Source organism: Strix aluco, chromosome 3 (genome assembly GCF_031877795.1).
Source record: "Strix aluco isolate bStrAlu1 chromosome 3, bStrAlu1.hap1, whole genome shotgun sequence".
In the NCBI taxonomy this organism is placed as follows: domain Eukaryota; kingdom Metazoa; phylum Chordata; class Aves; order Strigiformes; family Strigidae; genus Strix; species Strix aluco.
This window is the reverse complement of record NC_133933.1, coordinates 56,612,845-56,627,024: the sequence shown is the minus strand read 5'-3', so window position 1 is coordinate 56,627,024 and position 14,180 is coordinate 56,612,845. Positions and strand designations below refer to the sequence as shown.

The following is a 14,180-nucleotide window of genomic DNA, read 5'->3' as shown; positions in this document are numbered from 1 at the left end:
CTCTGCTCTTGTGTGTCCCTGTCCCCCTCCCCAGCTCCATGTGGAGCCCCTGCAGCCACGGAGGTAAAGGTCTGTTGTGGGGTGGTGCTGTGCTGGGCTTAGGGTAACACAGCTCTAAGTGGCTGCAGGAGAGGTGTCCTTGTTACCCTGCTTCAGCCATTCCTGCCTGAGAAGAGGAGGTAGGAGTGGAGGGGGGCATGTCTGTGTGATGCAGGGAATGATCTGGGAGTGCTGGTCCACACAGGAGCTTTCATAGCTGGTTAGGCCACTGTTGCTCTGATGGCTGATGGGCAGTGAGACCAGGTGTAGAACTGGTTCTGGTTCTGTCCCTGGACCAGAATGCCTGCCTAAGCTGGTTTATTTTTTGGAGTGTATTTAGAGGAGCTCTTTAATTTTTTGCCTGTTTGCCTAAACTGTGCAAGTCACTTTCTAGACCATTTTTCACTTTTTTCACAGAATGACAGAATCATCTAGGTTGGAAAAGACCTTGAACATCATCTAGTCCAACCATTAACCTAACACTGACAGTTCCCAACTACACCATATCCCTCAGCGCTATGTCAACCCGACTCTTAAACACTTCTAGGGATGGGGACTCCACCACCTCCCTGGGCAGCCCATTCCAACACCTAACAACCTGTTCTGTAAAGAAATGCTTCCTAATATCCAGTCTAAACCTTCCCTGGCACAACTTGAGGCCATTACCTCTTGTCCTATCGCTTGTTACTTGGTTAAAGAGACTCATCCCCAGCTCTCTGCAACCTCCTTTCAGGTAGTTGTAGAGGGCGATGAGGTCTCCCCTCAGCCTCCTTTTCTCAAGACTAAACAACCCCAGTTCCCTCAGCCCCTCCTCGTACGACATGTGCTCCAGACCCTTCACCAGCTTCGTTGCCCTTCTCTGGACACGCTCGAGTAATTCAATGTCCTTTTTGTAGTGAGGGGCCCAAAACTGAACACAGTAATTGAGGTGCGGCCTCACCAGTGCCGAGTACAGGGGTAAGATCACTTCCCTGTCCCTGCTGGCCACGCTATTGCTGATACAAGCCAGGACACCATTGGCCTTCTTGGCCACCTAGGCACACTGCTGGCTCATGTTCAGCCGGCTGTCAGTCAACACCCCCAGGTCCCTCTCTGACTGGCAGCTCTCCAGCCACTCCTCCCCAAGCCTGTAGCGCTGCTGGGGGTTGTTGTGGCCAAAGTGCAGCACCCGGCATTTGGCCTTATTGAAACTCCTACAGTTGGCCTTAGCCCATCGCTCCAGCCTGTCCAGATCTCTCTATAGAGCGATCTACGGAGTAGTCCATCTTTTAAATGTCATCTTTCTTCCTGATGGAAGCAGCTGTTGTCAGCAAAATGTGTTGGAGTAGCAAGTGTCTATCCATAGACAGCATGAAGTATCATTGGAGCCTGATATAACTGGATTTTTTTGGGTGTGCTCCACAATGGATTCTACCTAAGGCCTTACAGGTCTTCTACTGTAAGAAATAGTTGCTTTGGCTGTGTGTATTTTATATTATGGCTTCCCAAATTATTCCCAGTGCATAATTCCTTAGTGAATGCTTTTAACTTTTGTATCACTGCAAAAATATGGTCAGGTGAAAACTGTGTCCCCTGACCTAGGTGGGAGAGGTTTTCCTTGGAAATAGAGGAGTGTGGAAAGTGAGGGTGGCTGCAGGGGTGAGACATACATGATACTGGAGTGTGTGGCAAAGCTGTTCCTCTACCATTATATGACTCAATGCAGAGACACTTCTGTTTCACAGTGTACTTACCTATTCTTTATAGAACCCGACTGATGAGCCTTGTTCACATGTAGTGCCCAGCAACTGCTACACTAAACTTTTCATTTCTTTGCATGTTGGTGGAATTTTCCATCTACACTTGTTCCTTAAAATGTGTCTTCTTTGAGGAGCTGATTTGGGTAATAAAAAAAACCCCTAAAGTGCTGTGGCTGTTAGCGGCTCTTCTGGAGAAAAGGAACATATGTGCTCTGATTAGGGGTTAAATGCAAATTATCCCTGGGTGAATAAAGGTCTGATTTGAACTGAAACCTAAAAAATAAAGCTTGCAACATGTAGTTTAATAATTTATGGAGTTAGTCTTGACTTTTGGTCAAATGTCTTTGTTACTTAAATAGCTTTGCTGCCAACTAAATATATCAGTGCTTCAGAGAAGACCTAGATGAGGTTTTTGGGGTGGTTTTGATGCCAAAATGCCAACACTAGATGACATTTTGGAGAATGTTGGAGAATTTGACAGGTTCCAGAAGCAAACCTTCTTTGTCTTGTGTTTGCTTTCTGCTGCCTTCACCCCGGTGTATGTGGGAGTTGTCTTCTTTGGGTTCATCCCCGAGCATCGCTGCTTCAGTCCCGGCGTGGCTGAGCTGAGCCAGCGGTGTGGCTGGAGCCTGGAGGAGCAGCTGAATTACACGGTTCCCGAGTGGGGTGGCCATGGGGCTGGTTTCAGCAGCCGCTGCAGGAGGTATGAGGTGGACTGGAACACGACGGGCATCAGCTGCACTGACCCCCTTGGCAGCCTCGTGGGCAACCGGAGCGCCGTCCCCCTTGGTCCCTGCCGGGACGGCTGGGTCTATGACACCCCAGGGACCTCTCTCGTGACCGAGGTACAAACAAATACCCCCCTTCCCGTGCCCCCTCAGTTAATGGCGAGCTGAGGGACATGGGAGAGGGTTGGTGTAGCCTAGGCTGTGTTAAAATGGCGCCTGCTAACCTGAACAAGGGGATCCTCTTGCTGCAAACTTGCACACAGCGCTTTGCAAGTTGTCTTTCCCCCTGTCCTTGCTGTGAAGCGTTGCCTTGGCTGCTCAGGAGGCTTATATCTCCAGCTGGGGAGCAAAGCATATTTCAGCAAATAAATCCCTAGGTAGATAAAGTCCAGTTCTGAATGAAACTCCCATCACATGAGAGGTCCAGTTGGTGGAGGTGTGTAAACAGTGCCTGTGAGGAAGCAGCAGCTCGCAGTGCTGCAAACAAAACCATCTGATCCCTGAGTGGGCATACTGCACAGTCCTCCCAATCTTCCTGGGATCTGTGCCCAGATGTGAAGGTCTTGACTCCTTTTTTTTAATGAAGAAAATCTTTTAAAGTTTGTTTCAAATATGATTGAGTGACTACGGGTGGGGGAAAAGGTAATCACCTCCTACAATTAAACAGCTTAATTCAGGAATAAATTGCAGAAAATCTTATGTGTTCTCAGAAGACGTGATTAAACTGAAAATGGTATTTAAGCTACTTAGGGTACTTTAGGGTTTTAGGTGCCTTAACTTTAAAAACCAATCAGTATCTGGGGTGACAAACTTGATTTTGTCATAGAAAGTTCCACCAAATTTTTAGAGATGGTGAAAGTCAGGATTCTTTCCCCCATATGTCTAACACAAACACTGGAGCAGGTAAATTCTGTGCTCTAGCAGCTTCAGCATTTATAGTTTTGTAAGAGGTTGGAGCTAAATTTTAGGTGGTGTGTTGTAAGTGTACTTCTTTCAGCAAAGTATGGACTGTGTGATATTAAAGTGAGGAAGTGAGACACCTCAAATGGAGGGTGACCCAGGACTTCTACAAAGCAGCAGAGCAGTGGGCACATCTCCTGCAAAAGGCTTGAGCAGATGCTGTGGTCCAGATGCCCCTACCATGATCTCTTGAGATTGTGGGAAGCTGAAAACTTGAAATCTGTGTGGATTTGTGCAATCACACTCTCACATCAGTCATCTTTCCTTTTCTTCTGAAGGTGGAGCACGGCCAGGCCCACGGGCCACTTCTTCCACAGGATAACCAGAAATGTCATATGCCTCTGTGCATTTTGGCAATGTGTTTTGCTTCTGGATGTGACTGTTTCTGTGAAGGCTCTCAGACTCTGTTATGTTCTCCCTTGCTCTGGCAGCTAAGCAAGGCAAAGGATAGCACAAAGTAAAGCATGTAACTTTGCTTGAAGGAAAAATTTACACATGGAAGAATTTCCTCCTCCCACAGAGCATCAGGAGGAATATCTTGTTTTATGTTGATTAAAGATGCATAGCTTTAGATAAACCTAGCTACCAGTAGGATGGGAAGGGATTCTCAGTCATGTTTAGGACAGCTTATTGAAATAACTTATTCTCCAGTAGCTTTTATGTATATCTGCTTAAGTAAGATAAGAGAACTAAGGCCAGATGGCAAATATATGTGCGTACCCATGTGGTATAAAGCTTGGCCCTGGATACAAAATACCTGGTCTCCAGACACGTTAGGCTGTAGGACAATTTAGTTGAGCAAAAAGCCAGAACAGAGAGAAGATGCAGATGCAAATATCTCCTCCCACCCTCCTTTGGGGAGCTGGTGGTCCATGGGAAGCGAGATGAGGCAGGTTTCTGCAAGCATCTAGGATACCTTTAGTGAAGGCATCCCCCTTAGTCCTGAGAGGTCTCCAGGGACTACTGTGGCATGTGAGGGTATGAGGTGACCAGAACTGCTTAGACATGTTCACCATCAGCCACAAAAAAAGATGTTTGAAAAGCTCAGGATGGTCATCAGATCCATGATGATTTCATCATCAAGGCCTAACATAAATTAGAGTCCTGATCTTGACAGGTCAGTTATGTATGTTCTTTCCAGTAACAAGAGAAGAGACATGAATGGGAAATACCAGGAAACTGCTCAAGGGCTTCATCCTGTTTTTACTCTTGGACACTTAATTAAGCCAGTAGGGTTTCTGGGTGCTGATAAAACAGGCATTGACCCAGAAATAAGTTTAAATCTTTAACTGATTAGAAGGAGCCTTGTGGATGTGAGCCAGCTCCTCATTTCACTCTTTTGCTTTAACTGTGGTTGCTCTTTTAGTTTAACCTCGTGTGTGAAGACTCCTGGAAGCTGGACCTCTTTCAGTCTTCTGTGAATGCTGGATTTTTTATTGGCTCTATAAACATTGGCTACATAGCAGACAGGTATGTGTGGGCTGACAGTAAAACCCTCTGACCTCCCTTATCAGTGTTCAGCAGCTGAGCTTAGGTAAAGGCAGAGAAAAGTTGTGCAACTGGTATTATCTCTGCTCTTTTTCAAAATAAGGGCAACCACCTGGATGTTCAGTCACAGTATTAGGAGGGAGTACTCTGTCTCTTAGGTCATACCTGGTGATTTGCGAGTCCCACAGAGCCCATGAGGGCTATTTTAGGACTGTGGGCCCAAAACTCTCCACTGTGCCACACCAGAGCCTGAGGGTGTTAACCAAAGACAGGAAATGCTGGTTTGGAGCCTGGAAACACTTTGCTTCCTCTGGAGAAACTTTGAAATAGTAGCCACAGAGATTGCCAGGTAGATAAGCAGGAGTGCCAGTTCAGAAATCCCTCTGTCCTGGCATCTTTGGCACCCCTGTTCAGAGCCAGCAGAAACAGCTGCCCTTGCCCAGTTAACCAGAGTTAAAAAGAAACAAATGCTGGTATTTGAAAGCCCTTTTTCCCCCTTGTTCCCCTGCTGCCGAGACTGTTAGGACAGCAGGGTCTGAGCTGATCCAGCTGTGAAATGCAGCCCACTCACAGCAAGATCTATAAATATAAAATTCTGGGGGATTAAGATTGGGGTATATAAATCTGTTACTCTGGTACATGCAGAGATATCAGACTCATAATATTAATCCATACTTATGTTTCACTACATTATAAAAACCTAATTACTAAGCTGCCTGTTCCGAAATTCAGACATAACAGTCACAGCCCAAATATATGTAAATATGGGACTATAGCTGCTCTTTAACTCGGGAAACTTTTCTTACTCTGAGAAGCCTGATAGCCTTTGTGGAATTGCAGAGCATTTGGCACAGTATTTTTTTTCTAGGAGTTGAAAAGCAGATGAATAATGGGCTAGGAATAAGTCAGTATGCATCTATCCTTTATATAGTAAACTTGGATTTTTTTCCAAAAATGTACAAAACTCTTACTACTTTAAAAAGCCAATGTTTTCACAACTAGTGTTTTGCTTTATTTGTATTATCTTCCAATCCAGGTTTGGCCGTAAATTTTGCCTCTTAAATACAATTCTTGCAAACGTTGTCTGTGGAATCCTTCTGGTCTTCGTGCCCACTTATCTGTGGATAGTCATCCTCCGCTTCTTGCAAGGACTGGTCAGCAAGGGCTGCTGGACTGCAGGCTACATCCTGGGTGAGTTCAGACCTTTTCCCAGCAGTGAGACTGGCTGCAGAAGATGAAGAGAAAAAAAAACCAAACAAAACAATGAACAAAAGGCATTTAAAAAATGCCTCCCATGGTGTTTTATCAAGGAGTTTTCTCCCTCTTTGACTTTTTGGAATTTTTTTTAAAACACTGTTGCTTGTCCCTAATGATGGTAGCCTTCAAACCTCAAGCAAGCAGTGGTATATTAGGGCTGTTACCTCAAGGTAGGCTTTCCCCTATGGTGCAGCTCCCCTTTACAGATCTGAGTCCCAGGGCTCCTCTCCCTTCCCTTGAGCATTGGCTGGGGAAGGTGGCAGTGCCAGGGCAGACTGTAGCGGCTCCAGCCCAGTCACAGACAGGGTGTTGACAGAGCAGCCATTAAAGAAGCAGGCAGAGGGTGGAGAAAATTGGAGGCATTTTTATGACACAAAGAGCATTAAAGGGCAAACAGAGGCTTTACAGCCTAAAAATAACAGAAGAACAGCATGTACTTGCTCAGAAAAAGACAAGCTGTTTGGGTATCTGTGCACTTGTCTGAGTGGAGGCCAACCTGGGGGACTGCAGAGCAGTGCGAGGAGCCAGGCTGTGCTGGTGCTTCTCCAAGCATCTTGCACTGATCATGTCTGGTGGCGAAGCACAGCTGTGTGACAGGAGGGTTGGGGCCAGCTCAGCTTTCTGGTGCATCGTAGAGCTGCCTGGGGCTTCTCTGGTGTGGAGTTCTGGCTCTTGTCAAAAAAACTCAATTCCAAACAATCACTGGAGCAGCAAATTAAATATCTTAAATGCTGCCCAGTAGAGCCTTATCTGGATTAGGATGTCAGGTGGCTCTACGGAGTAGCTCTGAGTGATCCAATTCACTGTGATGGTGATGAAAATGTAAATAACACTCTAAAATGTTAAGTCTTTTAGTGGAGACATCTTGCTAATGCAATTATCCAGATGTCTGATATAAATAAAAATATCTAGCCCACAGTCCAGACCATCTTCTGACAAGACATGATTATTCTATCCTGTACATATTCTAGATGCTTGCTTGGCCTCTTAAATATCTTCTTGGCACAAATGAAATCTTCATCACCTCTTCTGGGGAACTTTATGCCATTTTAGAGCCTGAAATCCCTATCAGGACAATGATTTGCCCTATCCTGGTATTTTTCCTCAGTCATATGTTGTTACTTTTGGGTTCTTGAAACTCTCTTGTGAGAGAGAAGTCACCTAGAATCAGCCCCAAAGCACCTTTAAATTTGTATCTTCTCCCTAAGGGTGGCCAATACTGAATGCCCAGGGAAGGGTACAAGGACAGAGCAACCTTCTTGTGCTCTCCTGGGACACTTGTCTACCCTTCAGCTGCTTTTGGCTCAGTCCTACCAAGCCTGAGGAGATGTCTTTGTGCATCATTTGGCCAAGCAGTATTAGCTAATCCATGGCTCCAAAACACAGCAGTTCCTTCAGTTGCTGAATAACTGCTTTCTGTTCTTTTTCTAATTGGTTTGCTTTCTTGAAATCACAAAACCAGATGCAAAATTGTGAGTGTGCTTGTGCCTGTCTGCTGGCATAGTTACTTCTAGCTCTATCAACAAGACTTAACCTGTGGGTCTACCCCGTGATGTGCAGTTGCAAAGTGCAGATGAGTTGTGAAGCCATCCTGACCAGGAAGCTGTGTGCCATCCTGTGGTACAAGCATTTCTTATATACTTGGAGTGAGATGTGGGCTGAAAAGCTGCACTTATAAACCAAAATATGATGTTTTGTTATCAGGTTGGAGACATTATGTAGGTTGGTGTTAGGTTTTGTAACAAAATCCATCTGTGCACTTTGAGGAATATTTGATTTACTCAGAGATTTCTACAACAGAGGACAGTACTGCATGCCTTAGGCCAGTGTAAGAGTAGGAGCAGTGTCTTCTCCTCTGCTGAGAGTTAGGGTGACAGTAAAGCAAACCTTCCTCTGCGAGCACCAGGGGATTTTTGTCTGGAGGCTTTATTCCAGGAAGCCCAGGATGACCAAAACGGTTTCTTCAGGGCACTAACACAGCATTGGTCTTCCAGCCCCCCTGCAGAGCAAGTTACTGCTGCACTGAGCAGTCATGGCTGAGCTGTCATTCACCTGTCTCTGTGCATGTTTGCAGTGACAGAAGTCGTCGGTCCAAAGTACCGGAGGACGGTGGGCATCCTCTACCAGATGGCCTTCTCTATTGGACTCCTGATCTTTGATGCCATCGCTTATGCCATCCCTCACTGGCGGTGGCTGCAGCTCACTGTCACCCTGCCCAGTTGCTTCTTCCTGCTCTACTACTGGTAAAATTCTGCCCATGACCCAAAAACTAGCTTCTCCTGCTTCCTGAGGCTTGATACTCAGGGAGATTTGGCACTGCTTTTTGGTTGTGCACACCTCTTAGTGTAAAGAGGAGGTACGCAGCAAAAAGGAGAGGGAAATAGGAACCTGACTTCGGTTTAAAAGAAAGACCACTTTGAAAAACACTGGGAGAGAGTGGTTTAATGTCATATATTATCTTCATGAAGCATTTCATGAAGGAAAATAAATGCCTTGACATAATTTAGCAGATCCTACACCGAAGAGATGGTTATTGAGAGATTGTTGAATGCTAACATAACTGTAACAGATTTTTTTTTACGTGTTCTTTTAAGGAAAAAAGTTGTAGCTTTTTGTGGTCCAACCAAAAAGAAGTCACGTGGGTTCATCTTTATTTTGGATCCTCTCCTCTCTTTTTGATTGGTATTTTTCAGTTTGAGTGCTTTGGATTTGAGAAATTGTCTGGGTGAGTTGAGAAGTTAGGAATAGTAGAAAGAGATTTGTTGTCTTCCTTTTTCCATATTTGTGAATTGGTAAGCCAATTCCAGCTTGTTTACTTCTTAACCTGTGATGGCACAACTGGAAAATGGCTCCCTGAGAGGAGACAGTTTGTGGTGAACAGGCTGAATAAAATGATAGCACTACTCTCGCTCAAAGCCCTTCCCTGATTTATTCTTAGTAAGCTCATCTCTGACCGAAGCCACTACCACAACCCCTCCTCTTCCCATTTCAGCAGTGGGGTATACTACTTTTCCTGAGGTGGTGGAGGACGGGGGGAGGAACACACAAAAACCAACCAACCAACCAAAAAACCCACCTGCCTCTATTCAACCAAAGTGCACTCTCCAGTCTCCATACATGGGAGCACTATGTGGGCTTTATGTTTTGGTATATAATAGCATCCACTCATGTTGTAGGTGCCTCCCAGAGTCTCCCAGGTGGCTGATATCTCAAGGAAAAAATGACAAAGCTATGAAAATTGTCAGTTATATAGCTAAAAAGAATCAGAAGAAGATGCCTTCCCATTTTGAGGTGAGCTGAGGGTTTGCTAGTACATGTAAGTAAACATCATGATAGTCCCTTCGATGAGTTCCTCCCAGTAGAAACTTACTGTACTTTGTACTGGCTCTTCGACAGGATATTAAATTTGAAGAGGAAGATGGTGGAAAGCAGAGTCCTTCACTCATTGACCTTGTCAGGACACCACAAATGAGAAAAAACACATTCATTTTGATGTACAACTGGTAAGAAGATAACGTTGGAGAGCTGTTTTTGAAGTTCTGTTTTTGAGGGCTCCAGCAGGACACAGACCTCTGTTCTTCAACTGACTAACAGAGGCGGGATGCTCTTCTCTGTCTAGGTTCACAAGCTCCGTCCTCTACCAGGGGCTCATCATGCACATGGGACTAGCTGCTGGGAACATGTATCTGGATTTCCTCTATTCTGCACTTGTTGAATTCCCAGCTGCCTTCATCATCATTGTCACCATCGACCGTGTAGGGCGGCGCTACCCCTGGGCTGCTGCAAACCTGGTGGCTGGGGCTGCCTGCCTTGTCACAGCCCTGATCCCAGAGGGTGAGTCACCAGGGTGAGGCCATATGGTGGTGGCTTCCCGCCCTGGCTTTGCCCCCTGGGAACAGCACCCACCTCTCCCTTTCCTTGAGGTTTCCCCAAAGGTTCGCAAACCCACGCCCATCATCGGGTGCTGCCTCCTTGACTTTTAGTGGTGCTTCTCATGCTGCAGAAATGAAATGAGGTTGATTTGTAGGCCTGCTAATAATAAGCCTCAAAGCACCTGGGTCCTCCGTGCTGCTTTGGGATGGTCCCTGTGCCACAGCTCATGGGGTGCTGACTGTTCCCGTTCCCTCATTCACACAGATAAAACAAGGCCCCTTAGAAACATCAAGTGACATGGATTGGAGGTCCCCCTAAAATAACACTGGTGTACTAATTGACACCTGCTAAATCGCTGGGATAATTTTAAATGTGTTAAACACATTTTCTCTGCAGACATACATTGGCTAAAAGTGATTGCTGCTTGCATCGGGAGAATGGGAATCACAATGTCTTTTGAAATGGTTTGCTTTGTAAACACTGAACTATATCCAACATACATCAGGTAGGTGCATCCTCCTCCCCATTGGCATTTGGCCTGGAAACAAGTAGTTGAGGCCAATGTGCATGTTACGTCTTATGCTAAATCAAGTTATCCTCAAATACTTCAGAACTACACAAGTACTGCTGAACATAAAGTAGGTAGATCACAATTAAAATGCATTAAAAAGGTAGCTTAATAAAGAAAAAAAATGTACTTTAAGGCAGGTGAAAACTCATGTGACTGAAACAAAGGGAAAAGTGGAGGCAACCAAGGTAGATGAGGGATCTGAAGTCCCATGTAGTGCTTGGATTTGTCCTGTGCAAGGGTCAGAGTTGTTATCCGTCCCCTTCCATCTACAGTACTCTACTGCTAATGTGATCTCTTTGCTGTTGAACCAGGAACCTTGGGGTGATGGTCTGCTCATCCTTGTGCGATATTGGTGGAGTCATCGTCCCATTCATTGTCTACAGACTGGTGGAAGTCTGGCATGATCTGCCACTGATAGTCTTCAGTAAGTTCCATCTTACCTCCTTGCTGGCCACTCCTGGGGTGCAGCAGTGGGACCCAAGTTTCAAAGAGAGAGAAAAGCCCCAGAGGCGGTTGCTCCAAGTTCAGCAGAAGCCCCTTCCAGTCTATACAAGTCATAGCCTTTAGTTTGTAAGAACCTGGAACTTGTTTATGCATTCATGTCTCCTTGCCCTTATTATTGTTCCTTGCATTTTAAAGGAAGTTAGAGGTGAATACAGGTTTGACAGATGGCAAAGAGCTGAAAAATGTTTTGATGAGATTAATATTTGATGGATTCAAATCTGATGAGTTATTACTGCTCTTCTCTGAGGTATATTGTTTCAGTTCAGGAGCCAAAACCTAGAATTTCACATAATCGCCTATTTAATGGAGTACAAGCATGGCTGTTACACTTCAGCTTTTCTGACAGTCTGTTAACTGGCTATTCTCCAGCTATTTGGAAAGAGGTTGGTAAATAAATGCAAGATGAGTGTTTGCAGACTAGTGACCTGAACTCTCAGGTCAGGGTCTGCAAGACCTTTCTGAATCTTTAGATCAGCACACTATTTATAGAGAAAAGTCTTGAATGGCAAGATGCAGTTTTCAACAGACAGGACATTTAGGAGAGTGCTTGATAGATTTAAAATATAGACTCCAAACATGTTCAAAGTGAGTAAAAGAAATGATCAGTGGAGAAGTTAATCAGATTGTGTTGGAGATAATACATTCTGTATGTATTTTCTAATCTTATGTGAATTAGCAGAAAAACTGTCTATGTTTCTTGGCATACTCTCACACTAGAGAGAGTTCTTTCCTCTATAAAGGAAGGATTGTCTGTCCAGTCTGAGATGCCCTAGTTCAGTGCATAACAACTGATCTTGGCTCATTGCTGTCTTCACATGACAGCCAGATACGGCATGACAGTATAGAGCCTTGATGTGTGCATCTTGTATGAAGAACAAAATAAAATGCCATTTGCAAGTCCTTTGTGTCAGGCAGTAAGAAAGTGGTGTATACACTGGAAATTGGTATATGCTAACAAGTTCTTTGTGCATCTGTTCGATTTGAAGCTGTTCTTGGTTTGATTGCGGGTGGATTGGTGTTGCTTCTACCTGAAACTAAAGGACGCGTTTTGCCTGAGACTGTTGAAGATGTTGAAAACTTTCACAGGTGAGTCAGAATGATGAACTCTTAGCAACTTTTACTTGAAATTGTGCAAAATCCCTGCCCGTAGCTCCTTTGGGAAGCCCAGGGGTTACTTGGCTTCCTCCTATGCTTCCAAAAAGTTGCTAGTTAATTCCCAGACTCTAGCTGGAGAGATTTTGGACTCTCTCTTTACCGCTTGTCTACCTAGGCATCTGAAAACAAGAAGAATAGGTCTTTACTGGCCTGTGAATAACTGCACTAGTCTGAAAACTGCTGCAACACTATTATAAAAGTTATTTGTGCTTAAAAAACCAACTAATTGTGGAACAGAAAAAGGGCAGACTTGATAGCAGCTACTTGTGTGGTCAGTGAAGCACCAGTATCTACTGAGGAGTCAGAGAAAACCTAGAGGATTTGAGGATTAGATGCTCACTTTCTTTGGGAAAGAGGCAGAGCAAGTACTTGAAGTTAAGTGCTCTCTGAACACCTTCATTCCTGGTTTGCTGCTCATGTCTTGATATTCTTGCAGGCAAAGTGCTCCAAAGGCAAAAAAAATCTATCTCCACGTCCAGACATCAGAAGTAGCACATGACTGAAGAAGGCATAACTCTTTCTGGACAGTCTGTTTTAGGGGACTAGAATGGAAAGGCAAATTGGAATAAATACTCTCTCAAAAGTCTTGTATCTTTTTTTGTCTGCCTATCCTTTATTTACAATGTTTGGGGTTTTCTGAGGGGATTGTCCCTATCACTGCATAGCTGCTTCCCTCTCTGTACATTATAAGATAAGTATGTTTTAAGGCTGGGAAATTTTCATACCAGCTGTGTGGACCTCAACATGGGGACTGATCTTAACTTGGGGATGGTGGGGTCCATCCCAACAAAACTTTATAAGCCTCCATGAAGTCTAAATTTGTCGTTTTGTCTTATGACAGGGCAGCATAATATAACAGAGATTTACTTTTGTTGTGGAACTGAGGTGACTACCAACCTCCTACAGTCTTGTTACAACTTGCAACAGATTTGCATAGACCTTTTTTTTTTTACTAGCCCTTATGTCTTATGGTGTTCATGTGAGTCCATATGCCTATACAGTAGCCTATATGGATTTTATTGGTTATCCCCGGACTCACAAGGATGGGCATGTGGCAACTCCAGAGCATGGAAAGGGGTGCATGGGAGATAGACTCATAGTTCTTCATAAGGTAATAGCCTTGTTCAGTTTTCAATGTGTAACCACTAAATTTTCTTGTCTAGTTAAATATCATCTTCATAGAGGATAATCTATACCTTCTTTTTTGTACAAAACTGTTTTTCTAAGCCTCCATGGAGTTATAAATGTGTGCATACACAGATACACAGATTTTTATTAAAAAGAATATATTGAGACTCCAGACAGGGGAAAAGTATTACAGCTGCCAGGGAAGGGACTGAGAGCCCACCACAGTCCTGTTCCACTGGAGGCTTAGGATAGGACTGGGGCCAGAACAGAGCTGTATCTCTACATGTTTGGAGGGAGCAGCTCTGCGGGGGCACCCCTTTGGAGCGAGCCACACTCAGGCTTCGGGACCTGCAAGACTGTGACCAGGGATTTGGCATGGCGTCCTGTGCCTCAGGGGGCATAAGGGACAACACTGGGTCTGCCAGGAAATATCCATCACCTTTCACATTTCCATCCCATTGAGCAATCATAACAGACCTGTGATTGCAGAGGAAAACAGGCACCATGGTACTGTGGCTCCCCTTCACTCTTTGTGTTGCTGGTCCCTAGCACTGCTGGGAAATGTTGCTTTTCAATAAAGATGCTGTAAGCAGGGCACAAGATACTGCTGCCCATTAATGATCAGCTGCAGGGAGAGAGCTTCCAGCTGAGTAGTGTTGCTGGACTCTTGCAGGCAGGGTAAAATTCACCCAGGATTTCTTCCTTGTGTGGCAGTACAGTGACCTTGCCCTTGCTTTC

General features: G+C 44.8%; 1 protein-coding gene across 1 annotated transcript; it reads left to right on the top strand.

The window, feature by feature from the left end:
- The first annotated feature begins 1,131 nt into the window (after nucleotides 1-1,131).
- LOC141920968 (solute carrier family 22 member 2-like) lies at nucleotides 1,132-12,905 on the top strand. The gene is made up of 11 exons (XM_074818650.1): nucleotides 1,132-2,623; nucleotides 4,833-4,936; nucleotides 5,991-6,145; nucleotides 8,286-8,454; nucleotides 9,388-9,502; nucleotides 9,608-9,714; nucleotides 9,831-10,045; nucleotides 10,481-10,589; nucleotides 10,967-11,079; nucleotides 12,146-12,245; nucleotides 12,751-12,905. Exons 1-11 carry the CDS (start codon nucleotides 2,213-2,215, stop codon nucleotides 12,815-12,817), a joined length of 1,665 nt encoding a protein of 554 aa, XP_074674751.1. The 5' UTR covers nucleotides 1,132-2,212; the 3' UTR covers nucleotides 12,818-12,905.
- Nucleotides 12,906-14,180: the final 1,275 nt, after the last annotated feature.

Coding starts and splice junctions, on each gene's coding strand:
- LOC141920968 (XM_074818650.1), top strand. CDS start 2,213: ATGCCAACACTAGATGACATTTTGGAGAATGTTGGAGAATTTGACAGG. Junction 8,455..9,387: donor TTCTTCCTGCTCTACTACTG/GTAAAATTCTGC, acceptor CTCATGTTGTAG/GTGCCTCCCAGAGTCTCCCA. Junction 11,080..12,145: donor TCTGCCACTGATAGTCTTCA/GTAAGTTCCATC, acceptor TTCGATTTGAAG/CTGTTCTTGGTTTGATTGCG.